This window comes from Artemia franciscana, chromosome 17 (assembly GCF_032884065.1).
Source record: "Artemia franciscana chromosome 17, ASM3288406v1, whole genome shotgun sequence".
In the NCBI taxonomy this organism is placed as follows: domain Eukaryota; kingdom Metazoa; phylum Arthropoda; class Branchiopoda; order Anostraca; family Artemiidae; genus Artemia; species Artemia franciscana.
The window spans coordinates 36,028,594-36,047,819 of NC_088879.1; the positions used below are offsets into that span (position 1 = coordinate 36,028,594).

A 19,226-nucleotide genomic window follows, 5' to 3' on the forward strand; every position below is an offset into this window, starting at 1 on the left:
ATATAACATTACGCCGGATTCCTCAACCCAATAACTCGCAAAAAAATCCTGAATCGTCGCACTTAGTTATAGGCTAAATTTGGCGTTTTTGGCCTATATATCAGAAACGCCCCAACGGCGAACATGCGCCCCACGATATTCGTTTTCAGGATGGTCGACTACCCTAGGATCCGTCCTCAGCATTTTTGTACCTTCCGGTATTGGTGGGTGCACGATACAGAATCTGGCGCTCCGACTGTGAGACTAGAATAATTCCTGAAAATTAAAAAAAAATGATTGTTATTATTAATCTTAAGTTTTTATTATTAATCTACTTCAAGAAAACAGAACAACAACAAAAATAGAGATATCATTTTGTCACAATTGATCAATAGAATTGGAGTCAATCAATAGAAAAAAAGAGTCAATCATTCCATTAGTCACGGAATGAGAATTAAATATTTTGAAACGGTATTACAGTTTATTGATTACAGTTTACTTGTTTATTGATGGCTGCAAGAACAGAGTTCTTTACATGGTCAATATAACAGATTCAAGGTATTCACTCTTCTCAATTAAAAATAAACGAAGAACGATTGAAACTTTGTCACGGATCGCAGTTTCTCTAAAAATGACGTAAAGTTTTACCTTTCAATTGCTGTCACAGAGCCTGATAATAGTGATAAGCAAACAGCTGACATTGAACTCGGCAAAAAAGCGAAATTCTTCACACAAATATTTGGTTACACGTTCAAAATTTGAGAATTTTGACCGCCAGTTGATTTAAATAAAGCTCATTGGGAACTTTGAGGCTTAGAAGTTACTAAGGTCCTAGAATAAATTCAAAATATAAAGTTTAAGTAAGAAGAAAAGAAGCCCAACTTTTTTGTCGGGTTTCTTTTAGTATTTTACTGCTTAGGTATGATCAAATTCTTGGGTATTTTTGACATTGCCTGATCTTCCTGCTATGAAATAACTTTACTAAAGGTAGTCATGAATAAGCGATACAATCAAGTAATATCATGATTATAGCGATAGCTGTCACCCAGTAAAGAATGAGCCAGGCCTATGGAAACCAAACATTTAGAAGCATGTTTTAATAAGCTGTCGAGTGACTAGCTGTCGTGTTGAGTAAGTTTTAAGAGTCAATCGACATACTCTTTGAAGTATATCGTCATCCTGTATACGAAAATGCAGTGTTTTATAAAACAATTGACTTTATTTTAAATATTATGTTCGTTAATTACAAAAGTGAATAGCAATATCAATTTCTGCATAGCGAGCCCTCAAACAGCTCTCTATGATGATCCAGAAGCCGTATGTACTAATAATGACGTCATATGCAAAAGATCTTTTTACAAACAAACAAACATGCATACACACAACTCGTTTTTATATAGATAGATAGATAGATAGATAGATACATACAATACAAATTAACTGCGTAAAACTTGCGAATATACAACATTCTTCGCTGTCCAATTGTCGCTGCATATAAATAGATTGTCAGGTTTACCGACCCTCGAACATGCAACGTACAATTGTCCATGGGAAAAACAATCAGTATTAAGATCTATACCACATTTTTCTAATGATTGACCTTGAGCTTTGTTAATGGTGATTGCAAATGCTAATTGAATTCGGAATTGCAATCTTTTAAATTGAAAAGGCAGATCTGTTGGAATCATGGGAATGCGAGGAATAAGAACAGCCTCACCCTCAAAAGGCCCTGTCAAGATTGTGGCCTCTATTAGGTTTTCCATTGTTTTTTTTTACGGCAAGTCGCGTGCCATTGCAAAGCTTTGGTGGGTTGATATTTCTTAAAAGTATTATTGGTACGCCTATTTTTAGTTGTAGCACGTGTGGTGGAAACCCTGAAAGATCCACGGAATTTAAAAATTCAGATGGATAATTAACCGCTTCATTTGGTTCCAAAACTGTGTCGACTGACTTGTAAAGGACTGCCTGGTCTCGAATCTTGGTCAAAACAATATTGTTGATTTCGTGGACGTCTATATTTTTGGGTGCGAGAATCGCTCTTTCACTTAGCCATTTATAATTTTTATAATTTTTTAGAATATTCGGAAATACTTTTTCAATCAATTCATTTTTGGACGTCACTAAATTACAGAAATCAGCAGGTTGCTGTATACGTCCTGAAATTGAGTCTACTGGGAGCTTTATATCTATCTCTATTCACAGGTGGGACACAGGGACACAGCTACAATGGCGCGTAACGACTTACGCGCGCGGGGGGGCCTGGGGGGTGCGAAGCGCCCCACCAACTAGGTGTTGGGGTGGCGCGAAGCGAGTTGTGTGTATGCATGTTTGTTTGTTTGTAAAAAGAGCGTTTGCATATGACGTCATTATTAGTACATAAGGCTTTGTATATGCACAGACATATAAATATAAATGCTATTTATATGCACAGACAATGGGACAGCGAAGAATGTTGTATATTCGCATGTTTTACGTAGTTAAAAATATATATTTATATCTATCTCTATTCACAGGTGGGACACAGGGACACAGCTACAATGGCGCGTAACTAATATGGCGCGTAACGACTTACGCGCGCGGGGGGACACAGAAATTACAGACCGGGACACCGGAACACAAATGACGACCGGGTCACAGGGAATATAAATGACGACCTGGACACTCAAAGAGAAATTACAGACTGGGACACAGGGAAACAACAACAACGAGGACGCCGGGGGGCACAGGGAATGTTCGATTAGCAATCACCATCAACAAAGGTCAAAAGCAATCATTAGAATAATGAGGTATAGATCTGAATACAGATTGTTTTTCCCATGGACAATTATATATTGCATGTTCAAGAGTCGGTAAACCTGACAATCTATTTATATGCCCAGACAATGGAACAGCCAAGAATGTAGTATATTCGCAAGTCTTACGTTGTTAAATATACATATCATGAAAAGAGAAATCACCAATGCTACAGCACAAACACAAAAAAAAAAAAAAAAAAAAGAGACAGAAGGAGAAAAGGAAGACTGTTTTCGTAAATTAGTGATTAATATAGACCAGCACTTGAATGAGGCCTTAACCCTACTCATCCATACAATCACATAGGTCAAACAGCATAGCCACACACAATCAACCATAAAGAATAATCATCCATGGACAGGCAGTCATGTCGTCAATAAGTATAAGTCGTCATTTACCGAACAATAGAAAAAATAATATAGACAAATAATTCAGAGGCAACACCCAACATAAGGGCTCATCAGGAGAATACACTGGCCTATATAGGGTTTCGCCACTCTAAATTCTCTACCCAGCACAGTGTTGTGGCTACCACAGAATATCCATGGCATCCCCGCGTCAGGTATCACCCCCAAAATACATGCCTATGAAAAAAAAACAGCAAATGTAAAACAACCAAGTAAAACCAAAACAAGCTTATCTTGTTAATATATCCCTCCCTTTAGCAACAATAGGTAAACTAAATATTATAAATTTTACCAAATCACAAATATTAACACATTGCAAAAAACCTGAATGAACTAAACAATTATAGAATTCATCTTTACCACTAGGCTAATTTTTTTTTAAAAAAATCCGCTCAATTAGAAACACAATTCAAAATAAATGGCGCTGTGACAACATTTCTCGAACCTCCGAAATTAGTTAAAAATTTCTTTAAGTATTTCTAGATAATTCTTTTGATATTTATTTAAAAGTTCGTTATAATGAAAACTAAATTTTTTAAATTGCCAAGTTAATTTATTTGCAGAAAAACCTCTTGATATCAATTTTTGGCTTAAGATTTTACATCTATTTTTAAAATCAATATGATTACTACAAATCCTTGCATAACGAAGTAACTGTGAGAAAAACGCTGAATATGTGATATTTGAGTGTATATTACTTTCAGGGAATGGGAAACTAATCACTTCAAAATCAAAATCATCCGTTTTATTATACATTTTAAAACTTAATTTATTATTATCACGAATATTAATATTTAAATCTAAGAAATGATCTTCATGACCAGCGCCATGACTAGGCTCAAGAATAAGCTCTGATGGATATATATTTTTAGAAATATCAATGAAATCCTTACAATTTAAGACCAAAATATCATCTAAATATCTTTTATTATTTGACAAAGCATGTTTTAAATTAATTGGATTATTCTTATCCATCATATATTTATATTCTAGTTGACTTAAAAACAAGTCAGCTATAAATGGGCTGGCATTCCCCCCCATGGGAATTCCCATAATTTGCTTGTACAAATCACCCCCAAATCTTATATAAGTATTGTATAAAACAAATTCCAATAACTCAAAAATCATATCCAAGCTGTAACATCTCAAGTTAACTGTAGTATTAAAGCAGTTTGTCCATATGGCTTTTTTATTATAACTGTCTATTTTTAAGAACCTTTTACTAGATAAGAGGAAAGATTTCTTTATAACAGTTTTTAAATTATCAAACACTAAATTAAGTGATAAATTAGTATACATTGTCGCAAAATCGAAAGACTCAATTCTTTTAGCTGAAACCATTGTTAAAGAATCTATCACCTGCAGTGAATTATTAACACTCCAATACAAAAATGACGACCGGGACACAGGGAATATAAATGACGACCGCGACACTCAAACAGAAATTACAGACTGGGACACCAGGACACAAATGACGACCGGTACACAGGGAAACAACTACAATGGGGGGTGCGAAGCGCCCCCACCAACTAGGTGTTGGGGTGGCGCGAAACACCACTCCAACAGCTAGTATATATATATATATATATATATATATATATATATATATATATGTATATATATATATATATATATTCACAGGTGGGGCACAGGGACACAACTACAATGGCGCGTAACGACTTACGCGCGCGGGGGGTTTGGGGGGGGTTTGTGAAGCGCCACCCCAACAGCTAGTATCGGAATAAAATTTGGCCTAAAACACAAACCAAGCTTAAGGTGGATAAATAGGACTATATAAGAACTACAAACAGGACGAGACTTTTCTGTAATAGTCAGAGGTCAAAATGTCAAATTACACCAGCCATATCTCAGAAAAATGGGTTAAATAAGAGTTTTAGAAAATTGGGCCAGATAAGACCAAAAGTTTTGGAAACAAGAGACAAGTGAGTGAAAGAAGTCAAAGGAAGTCGTGTGGATGAAAAGGGCCAGCTGAGACCATGAAAAATGGAAAGACTAAATCGACTTGCAAGAGAGTATAACAAGGGAAAAGACGCCAAAGGAGGGACAGATGAGACCAAGAGGCCTTGAAGCGAGAGTCAACGCAAGGGGAAAGAAGTCAAATGAATTCGCAGGGGTGAAAAGAGGACTAGATCAGACAAAGAGGTTAGGAAACAAGAGACAAACGAGGGAAAGAAGTCAAAGGAAGTCGTGTGGTTGAAAAAGGGCAAGTTGAGAACATGAGAGATGGAAAGAATAGATCGACTTGCAAGAGAGTATAACAAGGAAAGAGACGCCAAAGGAGGGACAGATGAGACCAAGAGGCATTGAAGCGAGAGTCAACGCAAGGGTGAAGAAGTCAAATGAATTCGTAGGGGTAAAAAGAGGGCCAGATCAGACCAAGAATGTTCGAAAAATTAGACTAAGCCGTAAGTGAGTAAAGCAAAGGTAATAATTTCAAGGTGGGCTAGGTTGAGACCAAGAGGATTGGAAAATGGCTAGACCAGGTCGTAAGACAGTAAATGGAAGTCTTATGGGTTGAAAAATTATCAGGTGAGACCAAGAGGCTGGAAAAGACTAGACCCAGTTGTAAGAGAGTAAAGGAAGTCGAAAGGACTTCGTATGAGCTGAACTGAAGGCCAGATGAGACCGAAAATTTTTGAAAGGCTTGATAAAATCGGAATGCAGTAAAATAAGGGAAAGGCGCCAAAGGAGGGCCAGATGAAACTAACGAGGGGGGGGGGTGACGGCTATACCAGGTCATATGACAGTGAAAGGAGTTCATAGGGGGTGAAAATCGGGCCAGATGACGAAGAGGTTGGAAGAGACTAGACGAAGTCGTAAAAGAGTAAAGAAAGTCGAAAGGCGTGAAAAGAGGGACGGGTGGGACCAAAAGGTCGGAAAATGCCTTAACCATGTCGTTAAAGAGTAAAAGAAGTCTTATGGGAAAAGAAGAGCCAGATGAGACCACGAGGCCTGGTATAGAGGACTTAAGGAACTCATGTGCGACAAAACGGTGAAAATGGACTTGCAATGTCAGAAGGAGCTAAAAAGATCAAAGGAGCGGAAAAAATGAGACGAAATTAATTAAAGTCCATGTGGAAAAAACAAAGTCAACGAGACTGACGAAATTCGGAAGAGACTCGTTCCAATACAACTTGTTATTACACCAAGTTCAAACTCCATATCCCATATTAACAAGCTGAGACCAAACCCGCAGAAACATCACAACACGGAGCACACTTTTCACTTTGAATTTACTAGCGGGTTTTAGTATTTGGTAATTTTCTTTATCGCTTGGTTATTCATTGTCTGTTTCGTTATTCTTGTGGGAAGTTCATTGCTTTTTACACAGCCCACATTCTTATTACTGTCACTTGCACTTTTTGGAACACGTTTGTAAATTTTGCTCTTTCACATTAGTAAATCCAGTTCCACTGATATTTCTTAGTCGTGTTTCAAAAATATGGTTTTGTCTGTAGAGAATTTTTAAAATTGATTTTGAAAATTGTTTTGGAGCTTGGAATTGTTGAAATTATATATTATTTTCAAGTTCCATCTTTCAGAGCTATGCTTACTGACGACAAAGGTTTCTCTGCTTATTTTCTACCGCTTCAGACCGTCTGATATCATAAAAGCTGACACTTATAGTGCTCAAGTTACAGTGTTTTTATTTTATCAAGTCTTTAGCTTTGGTCTCTGTCTCCAGCATTTAATCTTTATCATTAATTTAGTCTACATGCACAGTTTCTCCCTATATGTAACTATTTATGTCTGATCAGAAGCCTTTTCCCGCATAAAAAATACAATATTCAAGTAAGATTCAGAATTATCGGTGGAACAAAGAAGCTAAAAAATAAAACTCGGTATCTCAAAATAAAATTTTAGTGTCTTACTTTATCTCTGTGACTTTGATATGTTACTAGTTGTCGCAGTTGTTTTCCAATCTTATCTTTCTAACAGGTATGGTTTGTTCAGTGTAAACTATGTTAGAATATTCTCATGACTTTACCACATCAATGACTTCACTACATTCATCATAAAAATTTAATTGTCAAATTATGTGCTCTGGAAAAGCAGAATTTTAAGTCTTCAATCCTCCAAGACCCACATTCCACAAGTAGGCCTACAGTCTTGCTTTCCTACAAAGTTGTCAAATTCACAATCCCAATTGTCAATTGGAGAGTTTTAATGATCTGTATTGGTAACACAACAGCATATTTAATAACCCAGACTAGGAATTTACAATCTGGGTTTTCAATAAAAATGGCCTTAAAATTTGTTTCTATAGAAAGAATTTGAATGTTGAAATTTGTTTAAAATGATTTAAAGTATTATTTACAATTGCAGCCCTTGCAAGAAGTTGGAACACTTGATTTGCAGGCAGTGACCACCTTGCAACCATCAGCGTCATCTGTTTTTACTATTGAAGAAGAAGTAACGTTTGAACCTCTTCCAGATATTGAACGTTTTCGAAACAAGGAAAGTAGAAACATCAGCTGTCAGCTGCCATTAGCTGCTGTTCCCTTGGTTGAAGTAGATAAACTTACTGATTGGCTGAGTAAGAAACTAAAACTCTTACTATTCTTGTGCGCGGAGGGGGGATATAGGTCCCCCTCTTTATGAAAACTTTCCACAGAGAACTTCTGGGAAAGTATGAAAATGAACTGGGCTAGGTCTAATAGGTGTTTTTCGGGCTGTTGAACTCTCCCCCTATCAGGACACTAACTAATTAAATCCCTAAAATTTAGGACAGTTTTTTATTGGGGGGGACAGTACACCCCCAGACTAACCTTTAAGGGTGGGCCCTGCTTTTCCCTTTTTCATAAAAATAAAGTTGATGAATAAGACAATCATATAAAAAGCTTTTCAATAGCTAGATTTACGTTTTGTTCAGTCTTTTTCTATCTCAAGAACATATCTCTATCAGTACGAGACGTTGCCGGCATATTTTTAAGTTATGGGGGGAGGTGCATTGCAGAATTTGCTGATGCTTGTGTGTGTTTGTAGGCGGGGGGGAGGGGTTGTCTATGACAGAAAAATTATTTTTTTGGAATCCCACTATATTTTGCAATTCTCGTATATTTTGGTCTTCTAAGGTGGCTAACGCCTGACTGTTATCCTCTTTGGGTGTAATTGTATCAGTGGTAGCTTTGGCCTCTCTTGCGCCCGAGGTAAAGTCTTGATTAGCCCCCGCCCTTACTTGCAAAAGTTTTCAGGCCAAAATTTCAGAGAGGCTTTCATTTTTTAACAAAAATTTTCATATATCCAAAAAAATCCCATTTATTTAAATTTGACTTTTCTTACTTTAGCCTCTGCAAAATTAATTACTATCTCGTCCCAATGGATGGCTTCTAATAATTCTCGTTCAATGCTCATTAACGTTGAATCATTTATTAGCTCATGGCCCATTGTTGATCTGAGGTATGTTAATATTAATGTTTACGCGGGAGGATCTTTTCATGGAGGAGTTTATCATGGGGGAAGAGAATTTCCTTAAAGGAGGTGCTGGATTTTTCAGTATTATTAAAAAAAAACGATGAGAAATTAAATTTAAAAAAATTCAACTAAAAGTAAGCAGCAACATTAAAACTAAAAGGCAAGCAGAAATTATTATGCGGGTGAAGGGGATCGTCCCCTTCTCAATACCTCGCTTTTTACGCTATAATATTTTTAGTAATTTCAAAAGAGCTATTTATTCTAATTAAAGGGCCTTTGTGATTCAAGGGTCATTCTTAAAAAATTGGAACAAAATCTGAACTTAAGTATATAGAGCGAGGTATTGACGAGGGGGTGAACCCTTTCATATACCTAAATAAAATATGCGAACGAAGAAGTTCGTTACGTAAGTTAATTTGTAAGTTACGTATATTTATTGCTAATAAAAACGTTCGTTAACAAAATAAAAAGTTCTATTGGCCTTTTTAAGTAACCAAAAATATTGGAGGGCAACTAAACCATTCCCTGCACCTTTTTTTTCTCAAAATCGTCCAATCAAAACTTTGAGAATGCCATCTAACCAAAAAAAAAACCAAAAATTAATATGCAAATTTCGTTTTAATTATTCATGTACAGTGAGCCAAAATAAAAATCTGCGTCAATTCAAAAACATTCAGAAATTAAATGAAAAAGCAAGTCTTTTTTAACTGAAAGTAAGGAGCGACATAAAAACTTAAAAAGAGCAGAAATTATTTCATATATGAATGGGGTTGTCCCCTCCTCAACGCCCCGCTCTTTACTCTACTTTTTAAAACAATAAAAAACTTTAGAGCAAAGAGTGGTGCGTTCAGAAGGAGACAGCCCCTTCAATATCCGGAATAATTTCTGTTCGTTTTAAGTTTTAATGTCACTTCTTACTTTCAGTTAAACACATTTTTATTTATTTAATAGTTCTAGAAAGTGGGATTTAACCACACTTTATGTATAGCCTACATTACTGGCCACCGGCAGTGCAATCGCTAACAGTATTTGATAGACAACTCTTAAGTTTGCGAAGACCTCTTCATCTCCGTATTGCACAACTAATTTTAACTCATCTATAGGTTTCTTCAAGGAAATGTTTCGGTGTTGAATTTTTTTTTCATATCTTGGATATAATAGAACAGCTAAATCACAGGATCTAAATCATCCTACTATTTTTCAGTAATTTTTAGGCATTTCACTTTAATATCATCAACATTCGTGCCATCTTGAAGCAACTATTCAGTATTATGCAAAAACCCAAATTTTTTGTTAAAATCTGAAAGTCTTTTGAATCGGTCACTGGATTTCTACAATTATCAAACAGTTTGTGGTGGTGAGCTGAAAGCAAGAAGCGACGTGGCTCAATAGTAACCGAAACTAAAAAAAAACAGAGTTTCTATGACAATAGATGCATCGAAAGAATAATATTTATATGCTGAGTCAAAATAGGTAAAGTTTAATAAATTAAATCTGAATAATCAAAAGTTACCAGCCTGGGAAAATTTGCCAAATTTTTGAAAAAGGGAGAAACACCTAAAAACTTCAAGCTATCTTAATGAAAATCGTACAGAGATATTTCATTGGGGGAATTTTCCCCGGTGAGAATTTCTCGATGAGAGCAAGGTTTTCGGGGTGAGCTTCCTAGGCGAAATTTTGCACAGGGGCAATTTGTCAGTTTTCTTATACTAAATCCTTTTAATTTTTTACTTTATTTGGGCTGACTATGTTTAATATGTAAAGATATTCCGAAGAAATTTTTCTTGGGGTTTTCTGTTGGGAGGTAGGGAACTTTGGGTAAACTTTCAGCAGAGGGCTGATTTTCAACATTCCGAAATTAAACTGTTTTTCAAATGAAAATATTCTAAGGAGAATTTTTCTGGTGGAATCGTCTGCGAGAAATATGTTAAGAAGATTTTCAGCGATAATGAAATTGTCGAGGGGATTTTTCCGGGAGGGGATATCTTACGCGGGATAAAATTTATTTTGATAAATTTTTAGTTGGAACAGGAAATTTTTCATGGAGGGGAGCTCGATTTTTCGGCATTATTTGAAAAAGGATTGCAATTAAATAAAAAAAAAAGTAATTTTTTTCAACTGAAAGTAAGGAGAAACACTGAAATTTAAAATGCGTAAGTTATTCCTTATATGAGGGATGCCACTCCCTCCTCAATACGTAACTCTTTACGTTAAAGTTCGACTTTTTGTTTCAGTTCTTTAAGAACGACTCCTTAAACACAAAGGTTGTTTAACTAAGATAGAAAGCTTTTTTTATAAGTCCTAAAACACTTCAGCGTGACGAGCAGTGTATTGAGGAGGGGGCGACCTCCCTCATATACGGAATAAAATCTGTTTGTTTTAAGGTTTAATGTTGCTCCCTAATTTAGGGTGAAAAGCTTGTTGTTGTTTTTATTTGATTTGATCAAGATGGACATATATAGCTTTTCCAAACATTAAACTTCATTAAATTTAGTCTACTTACCTTTATTTTCAAGGAATGGTGAAAAAGATACGAGAAAAACGGAAATTTCAGACTCAATTTGCTTATACCTACTGCACCCTCTACTTTATTTTAATAGCAATAAAATTGCAGAAAAATACAATATTTTTGCTTTAACAAAATAGAAACCCTTATCTATTTGGAATTTGGTGCGCCTAAAATTTCTGCGCTTGTTACAAATGCCCCTTCTATTCCCCCCCCCTAAAACTGCCTCTGCATTATATCTAAGCCCATCTTTCATAATAGCTGTTGACAGTTGAGGGAGGGTGCTAATTTGTCCATTATTTTATTTTAAAAAAAGCCTCTCTGAAAATAGAAAAATTGCTCACTTTTTTGGTATTTTAGTGTACAGCTGTTTCGGCTGTGTATGTCTGTGTTTTCCATTTTGATTGTAATCATATTCAAAGATTATTTGCAAAACGTAAAGCTGTCTAGGCCTTAAAACACAAAAAACCAAAAGTAATCCATTGGTTGTTTTTATAACTGTTTTGCCAGTGTTGTGTTATGGATATGTTATGCTAAATGCAGTGAATTTGGTTAATATGTTAAATGCATACGTAAAAGTTTTGAAATTAGTATGTCAAGACCGAATGACAAAATTGAGAGTCCAAAACTGGAGCCATAACGTTGATGGTGCTTTCTAATTTGTGCTCGAGTACAAATTAGAAAGGACTTAAAGAGCCCAAAAACCCGTTGCCCAGCTCTTGGAGCTACTATTTTAGACTTGTCAAAACCCTTTTAATAAACTCTATGAAAATTTTTTTTTTTTTGTTTTTGTTCAGCAGGCCCTGAAAGTTTCAACTTAAAACCCCTAGTCGTTCCTGAGACAATGCAGATACGTGTTTTGTTGTTGGTGTAATTGAATGGAGTTTCCAGGATATCTTTTCTATGCTCCAGGATCCTTTTTCTGTTTTTTTCTTAAACCTAGAAAACCAAAAAAAAAAAACTAATTCTAGATTATTTTTATATTGACCCGCCATCTTCACAATCATGCTTCGTCATAATGACTAATTTACTACACTCAAACTAACAATTAATCTGATACCCTGTCAAATTTCTTATAAATTCAACTTTACCAATTTTAAATACAATATTTATAGTAGTCAAAATTTAGAAAGTGTACAAAACCTAAAATATTACATCTTAAAAGTTCATTGCACTTCCTAAATAAGGAGGGATGTCCTACCGTCCTTAGGAAATCCTTCATTGTGTTGGCTTCAAAAATTTACCAAAAAATAATTTCAAAACAAATTTCAATACACTTTCATCATTTATATAACTCCAACATAATAAAGTACCGATTTTGAGTTATATTCAATTTCAACAGAGTCATAACTTGCTTTCATTAACAAACATATATAAAAACAAGTGGTAAATCCAATACCAATTAAAAATAAAATTAAAACTTAATTTTATATCCTCAACAATTAATAACTAAAGTATATTATATATATTTTGACTATTCGTTAAAAAAAAACCCATTAATTATCACAATATTCGATTCAAACTTTCACAAATTTGTATTTACAAATTTACAATTATTTGAGAGGCGAGGAAGAACCAGACATTGTTTATATTACATTTCATGCATTGCCCACATATACTAAACTATTCATTATTTTACAACTCATCAATAGTATCCTTTACATATTGTCCTAAATACTTAACTATCACTTTTTCTTTATTTTTCACAACCTTTCCTAACAGTTCTTTTATTCTAAACTAAAGATACCTCTCTTTTCTACTTGTTCCTTTAGTCGTTACCTAGCAGTCTCATAATTTTTACATTCCATAATTATATGTCGTAGATTTTCCTCCACTCCACAGACAATGCAGTCAGATGAGTCTGATATAATCCATCTTTTCAGCATCTTTTTTGTCTTCATTCTGACAAAAAATTCATTCTGACAGTCCTCATTATGAATATTATGTCTGCTACTTTTTTTCTGGATGCATCATTTCATGATTTATGTATCTGTATTCAGTGATTTCTAGGTACATGTTCAGTGATCTTTTCCCGAATTCTTCCAGTTCAGCTTCTTTTAGCTTCTCAACTTTTTTTATTGCAATTTGGATATGAGATAAAGTCAGATTTTCCATTGTGTCTTTCTTAGTAGCATCCTTAGCCATTTGGTCTGCTCTTTCATTTCCTGATGCACCTACATGGCCTCGGATCCATATCAATGAGACACAGCTTTCTGTCTCTTCAATCATTCTTATATTTTGGACAACAATCCTTCCCATTGTTGGGGCCTGCTCGTGGCATTTCCTTTATTGCTGTATTAATAGCAAATAGTTCAGCCATGTAAACACTTGTGTGGTTTGATAGTCTATGCTGGGTTCCTTGCTTTTTATAATCATCCCATATACCACAGCCAGAGTGACTTCCTATTTTAGATCCATCTGTAAAAAATTTCCTGTAGTCTCTGTAGTTTTCCAGTTCACTCAGTGGAAATTGCTGCTGGGACTGCTCAGACATTCCTGGTTTTGTCTTATTTCTTCGTGAATGTTCCATGAAATATTTCTTTCTAGTCCCTCGATTCTTTTTGTCTTGTCAGTTGGAATTGTGAGAGGTGACATACTTGTTGGAAAGTCCTTCAGAAGTTTGACTAGAGATCAGGTGTTATGAATTTCAAATCTGTATTCCGTGGGGTATGGGTCCATTATGATCTCGTTTTTGATAATGTCTTCTTGTTCTGTTCCCATTTTCTTTAATATTTATTTTGCCATAAGTATTTTTCTCCTTATGGACTGGAATTGGTGTTGATTTTAGTGCATTTGTTGTCCTTCTTAGTGTCTCATTCCATTCCGTATTTAATTTTGCAAAGATTGTTTTCTTAGCAGATGCATATACCAGAGATGCATAATCAATTTTTCCAAGGATTATTGCTATAGAAAACTGCATTAGAACATCCCTTGGGACTTCACACTTTTTCTTAGTTATTGCATTAATAAGCATTTGCCGTTTGTCTACAGTTGTTATGAGTTCTTTTATGGGGATTTCCCTGGTCAACTGACTATCAAGGAGAACTCCAAGGTAGCGGACACTCTCTGTGCTTCTAATTTACATCCGTTCAGGAACATATCTGGGTCTGGTGCTAGTCTTTTTTCACTGGTGAACATCATCATTGTTGTTTTCTCTTCTGAAACGATAATTTATTTCTCAGCTGCCCACTGTTCTATGAAATTTGCTGCTTTTTGAGCATATGTCTGAATTTCTTCTTTCTATCTGCTTTCAATTGTAGCTGCTAAGTCATCTGCATATAGGTATATCTTGGCTCTTTGAAGGTTCTCTGCACTGAGATCACTTATGTATAGTGCAAATAACAAGGCACTCAGGACTCCTCCTTGGGGGGCCCCACTTTCCAGATTTTTTAGAGTTGAGAGTGTCCTTTTTATTCTTACTGAAAAAGTTCTACTGGTACCTTCTATTTACTTTTAGTTCTTGAATTTTGTCCTTAAGCTTTTCAATATTTACTTTATCAAATGCTGCTGTAGCATCCAAAAAAATTCCACATTGCGTCTTCTCTTTAAGAAACTTTTTTTTACATGATGCTCAAGTCCTATTAGAGTCTCAGTGGTGCTCCGGCCTTCATATAATCCACATTGTTTAATCTGAATATTGGCTTTCAGAGCCTTCATAATCTTTGCTTTTATTGCCCTTTCAAGTAGTTTAGCAAGGCATGATAGTAGAAAGATTGGCCTGTTAAAGCAGGGTCTTTAGGATCTTTTCTAGGTTTTAGGACTGGATGGATGATAGCAGGTTTCTATATTTGTGGTACAACTCCTTCGTTTAAGGACTTGTTAAATAGTTCTAACATTATCTGCATGGTCTTAATTGGAAGAGCGTTTAACATATTATTGTGGACTCTGTCATTTCCTGTTGTACCTGACTTTTGCTCAGATATTGCTCTTTGGATATCCCTTAAGCTAAGCAGAGGTTCTTTTTCATTGTTATTGCAGTGCTTGTGATTGTCTGTAGTAGCTTTATTGGGGTTATCATTTCTTTGTCTTCTGCTTCTTTTGGATGTATTTTCAAATTGATCAGCTAAGATCTCTGTTTTTTTCTGCATCTCCAAAGGCTTGTTATCTACACATTTGGAGAAGCTTTGGTTCACAAACATAAGTATATCTTTTTATATATTTCTTAAAATTCCTCCACAAGTTTCTTGTAGGAATGTTTCCTCTGAATTTTTCATGAATTACCCAAGTCCAAGCTTTGTATCTCTCTTCTTTGACAGTTATTCTGAGCTGGGCTGTCACTTTATTTATCTCAGCTTTTAGTCTGCTCACAAATATGTTTCTATTTCCAGGCTTCCCACTTTTTTTACAGTTTATTTCTTAGGTCTTGTCTCTTTTTTATTGCTTCACATTTGGCTGTCCATCCTGGGGTAGAACTATAAGCCTTCTTTTTCATTCCTTGGCTACCTTTCATAGCTAGGTGTTTTTTCCCAACTTCTATCATCTTTTCTTGTCAGATATGGGTTTCTTATAATGTTTTCAGATGCGTGTTTTTGACACTCTGAAAACACTAGGTCTATATCATTTAGATATTCACTCTGACTAAGATTTGTTTAGGCATATACTCCAGAACAAGGGTAATGCGTAGTCTTTACAAAAATAAAAATAATAAAAAAAATAACAAAGAAGAATATATATTAAATCATTTTGATCTAAAATACACGTCCACAAAATAAGGAATGAACGAGTATCGAAACCTATTTCTCTTGAATTTTATGGTATAAATTTTAGCTTTGAAAAGTAGTTTAGGGGTTCACTGCAGCATCTAGTAGTTATATGTGGCGGCGCTGAAGTAAATAAGTTTTCCCGAAAAACATTGTTAAACAGTCAGGCCTATCTGGAAATGATTCCAGCCTCAGACTCCCTAGTGTTTTTACATAATCCATTCCTCCACTTCCAGTTTTGATTACTATTTTCAACAGTGACATCAAACTGTGAAATCTATCTAGTACAACTTGTAAGAGACGATTTTTTTTTCATTTTTTTTTTCCAAATAAGAGACAAAGATTGGCAATATATAAATATTTATCAGTGTTTTTACTTCACTTAATTCATCTTATTCTGCTATTATTCCAATTTAGCTTCTGAAGGATAATCTTAGATGGCAGATGAAGCATTTTCTTACAATCTCTATTCTATTTTACCTTCATAATAAATATAGTTATACCATTTAGTATGTTGTATTATTTTTTATGCTATATAGTAATAATTTATGTGTTTATAAGATTTTAATCTTTGTCATACTGAGTGTGCTCAAACCACTTCGCTCTTAAGAAGTAGCTTTTCCCATCCCTTCCTTAGCCTGTGTACCAAAACTGATTATTAAGCGCTTCTTCCGAATTATGTCCGGTATAGTTTCTATGTAGTGTCTCATCCCTCTATTTAGTTCCGCGTGCTAGTGTCTCTTGAATATCTTAAATTTTACCACAATACAATACCGGAATTAATATACTCCTCCGTTTTGTAATAATAAAAACGCTGTTCTATTGTAATATATAAAACTTAAATAACAATGAACGAATGAATGATTCACTTCCCACTAAGAAGACATAATGTCACTAGCGGAATTATAAAAGGAAAGATAGCAACAACAAAAAAAAATATCAAATAAAAAATGCACAAATATATACAAACAGAACAACAACTGGACTATCGCATAGCATCATACATTTTTTTTCTATACTATTCTAGTCTTTTCTGAACAACCATGAACGGATTTGGTATGTTATATTGGTTGATAATAGCTGCGTTATGCTTCCAAGTAGGCAAGCGCAAAAGAAACTTACAAAAACGGTAGTAACAAGAACATAATGTACGTTTATTCTTATTGAGTAGGAGAATCCAAAAAGAGAGAGCGCCAACACGTGGGTTGTAACCATCACCGAAAATAGCTGAGCCTGAATCCGTCGACTGTATAAAGCTTTCGAAGATACAGTCGTAAGCTTTTTGGACCTTACTAGTAATCATTTATTAACAAGAGATGAGTCGATTTTACATTACAACCCACAGGTAGACCAACATGCACTATACTTGAAGAAGACTTTATTATCATATCACAAAATTTTACTTCTGGGGAAGGAACGCTTCAGTTACGATTGAAGACATTATACTCGGTTCTTGTCTCGTTGAAAGACAGACCTATTTTCTTATATGAGCTTTTCAACGCCGCTAAACTCTCTTCAAAAGGGAAAAAGAACGACAAACTTTGAAGTAAAAGGAAGGTAAATTTAAAAAGCTTACACAAATAAATTAACTTCATTATAGCAACAATAAAACTAACGTAACATAAGTGTAAAAAGCTTTTTGAACAAAAACTAAAAAAGACTCACTAATTATTAAAGAATCTCAACAAATTTTTTTTTTTACCAAATTACTAAAACTTTATTAGACTAGATTATTGTTTTGACCCATAAAATGGTCGAACTTATGTTTTGTGCAAACAAAACAAAAACAGAAAGTTGTCATAACAAATTTGTGAAGTCAAAATTGAAGAAAAAGGCATTTACAGGACATCAATTTACAATTGTTTTAGGATAGGGAGGAGGGGAACATTTTCTTATTTCCGGAAAAAAGTGAACTTTCTTGCTGTGTGTATTTCAAATATGTTCATTCGTTCGGCTTAAAACTAGTTGAGTTTTATCCTTATATGTATAAGGCTAAACGTTAAATATTTAATAGGGATATTTTGGGGCATTGGAATGAATAGCTTTTCCCCTGCTTTGAAACTCAATTTTCCTATTTATTTGTCATTGAGAGATTTTTTGTATCAGCATTCATAACTAAATTAACAAATTTCTTTACTAAATCTTAAAGATTCGTCATCTTCATTTTTTTTTTGTCTGTCAAACCCCGGTGTCAGCTCTACAACACTTTGAAGGCGTTCGGAGGTTTTTTTTTCAAATATGAGACTAGGTCTAATATTGTAAAAAAAAAAAAAACACAACATAAAAAGGAAAGAAATTTTTACTAGAAACATTTTACTTAGAAAATAAAAAAAAATTAATAGAAAAATTACTCCGAAAAATTTTACTAATTTTACTTTGAAAAATCACTCAGAAAAATTTCAATAGAAAATTTTACAAAACAGTAAAACTAACAAAAAGATGAGGGCCAAAAGCTGAACAAGAAAGCATGCAATGGAGTAGATAAAATAATACCGAAAGGTGAAAATACTCGTAACACTACATAAGCCTAAAATGAAAAGAAATTAGACAAATTGTTAAAAAAAATTTATAAAAGCTAAATTAAATATAAGTACAAACGTAAGACAGTTAAAATATGCTGCTACTACTAACAACTCACCATAGCACCAAGCAGTCTGGGTTCAACAATGCTACGCACGCTCCTCCTCCATCATAATATATTCAAAACCTCCCTCCTTAGACCTTCAAATGTAGCTCCCATTTCCCTTAAATCTGCCTTTACTACATCCTCCCACCCCATCCGGGGACGACCTGCTTTCCGTTTAGCCCTAGACGGTTGGCCGAAAAGGATAATCTTTGGCAATCTGTCATCGTTCCGCAGAATGTGCCCTAGCCATCTCAACCTTTCTCTCCTTATAGCCCTAGAAAGCAGGATTGAACCACACTTTTCGTACAGCCTACTGTTTGTAATACGGTCAGTCAGCCAGGTACTGAATATTGTAGTTGACGATTAAAATATGGTAGTTAAAATTTCGTTATTGGTACGTAGTCGTTATTGGTGTAAAAATAGAGTTGAATGGTGCAAAAAAAGAGGGTAAAGTAAAGCTATTTTATTCTTTAATAGATTTAGGTATAAGTTAACCGAGCCTAAAGGAGATCGGTAACACAGCATGCCAAATTTCGAAAACCCTTTGAGTTGCATGTCAAAGTTGTTATTGAGTTTTTTGAATTTTTATTCATTCCACTTAATGGCTGAAACATGTTTGTAAGCTCAAGATTCGATACCGTATTCGGTTAAGACTAATAGGACGTATTATCTGAACAATTTAATTCTTGAACTTCCAATGTTGTAATGGAACTGTTGTTTTCTTGTTTTGTAACGTCAATAGTAACCTTTGTAAAAAAAAATAATGGAATAATTATGAA

General features: G+C 34.7%; 1 protein-coding gene across 1 annotated transcript in view; it reads left to right on the forward strand.

The window, feature by feature from the left end:
* The window catches only part of LOC136038197 (uncharacterized), a 122,755-nt gene that overhangs the window by 39,117 nt on the left and 64,412 nt on the right, over positions 1-19,226 (forward strand). Inside the window, exon 3 of the mRNA XM_065721277.1 lies at positions 7,527-7,737. Coding sequence (XP_065577349.1) covers positions 7,527-7,737 — 211 coding nt within the window. The remainder of the gene's footprint in view (positions 1-7,526; positions 7,738-19,226) is intronic.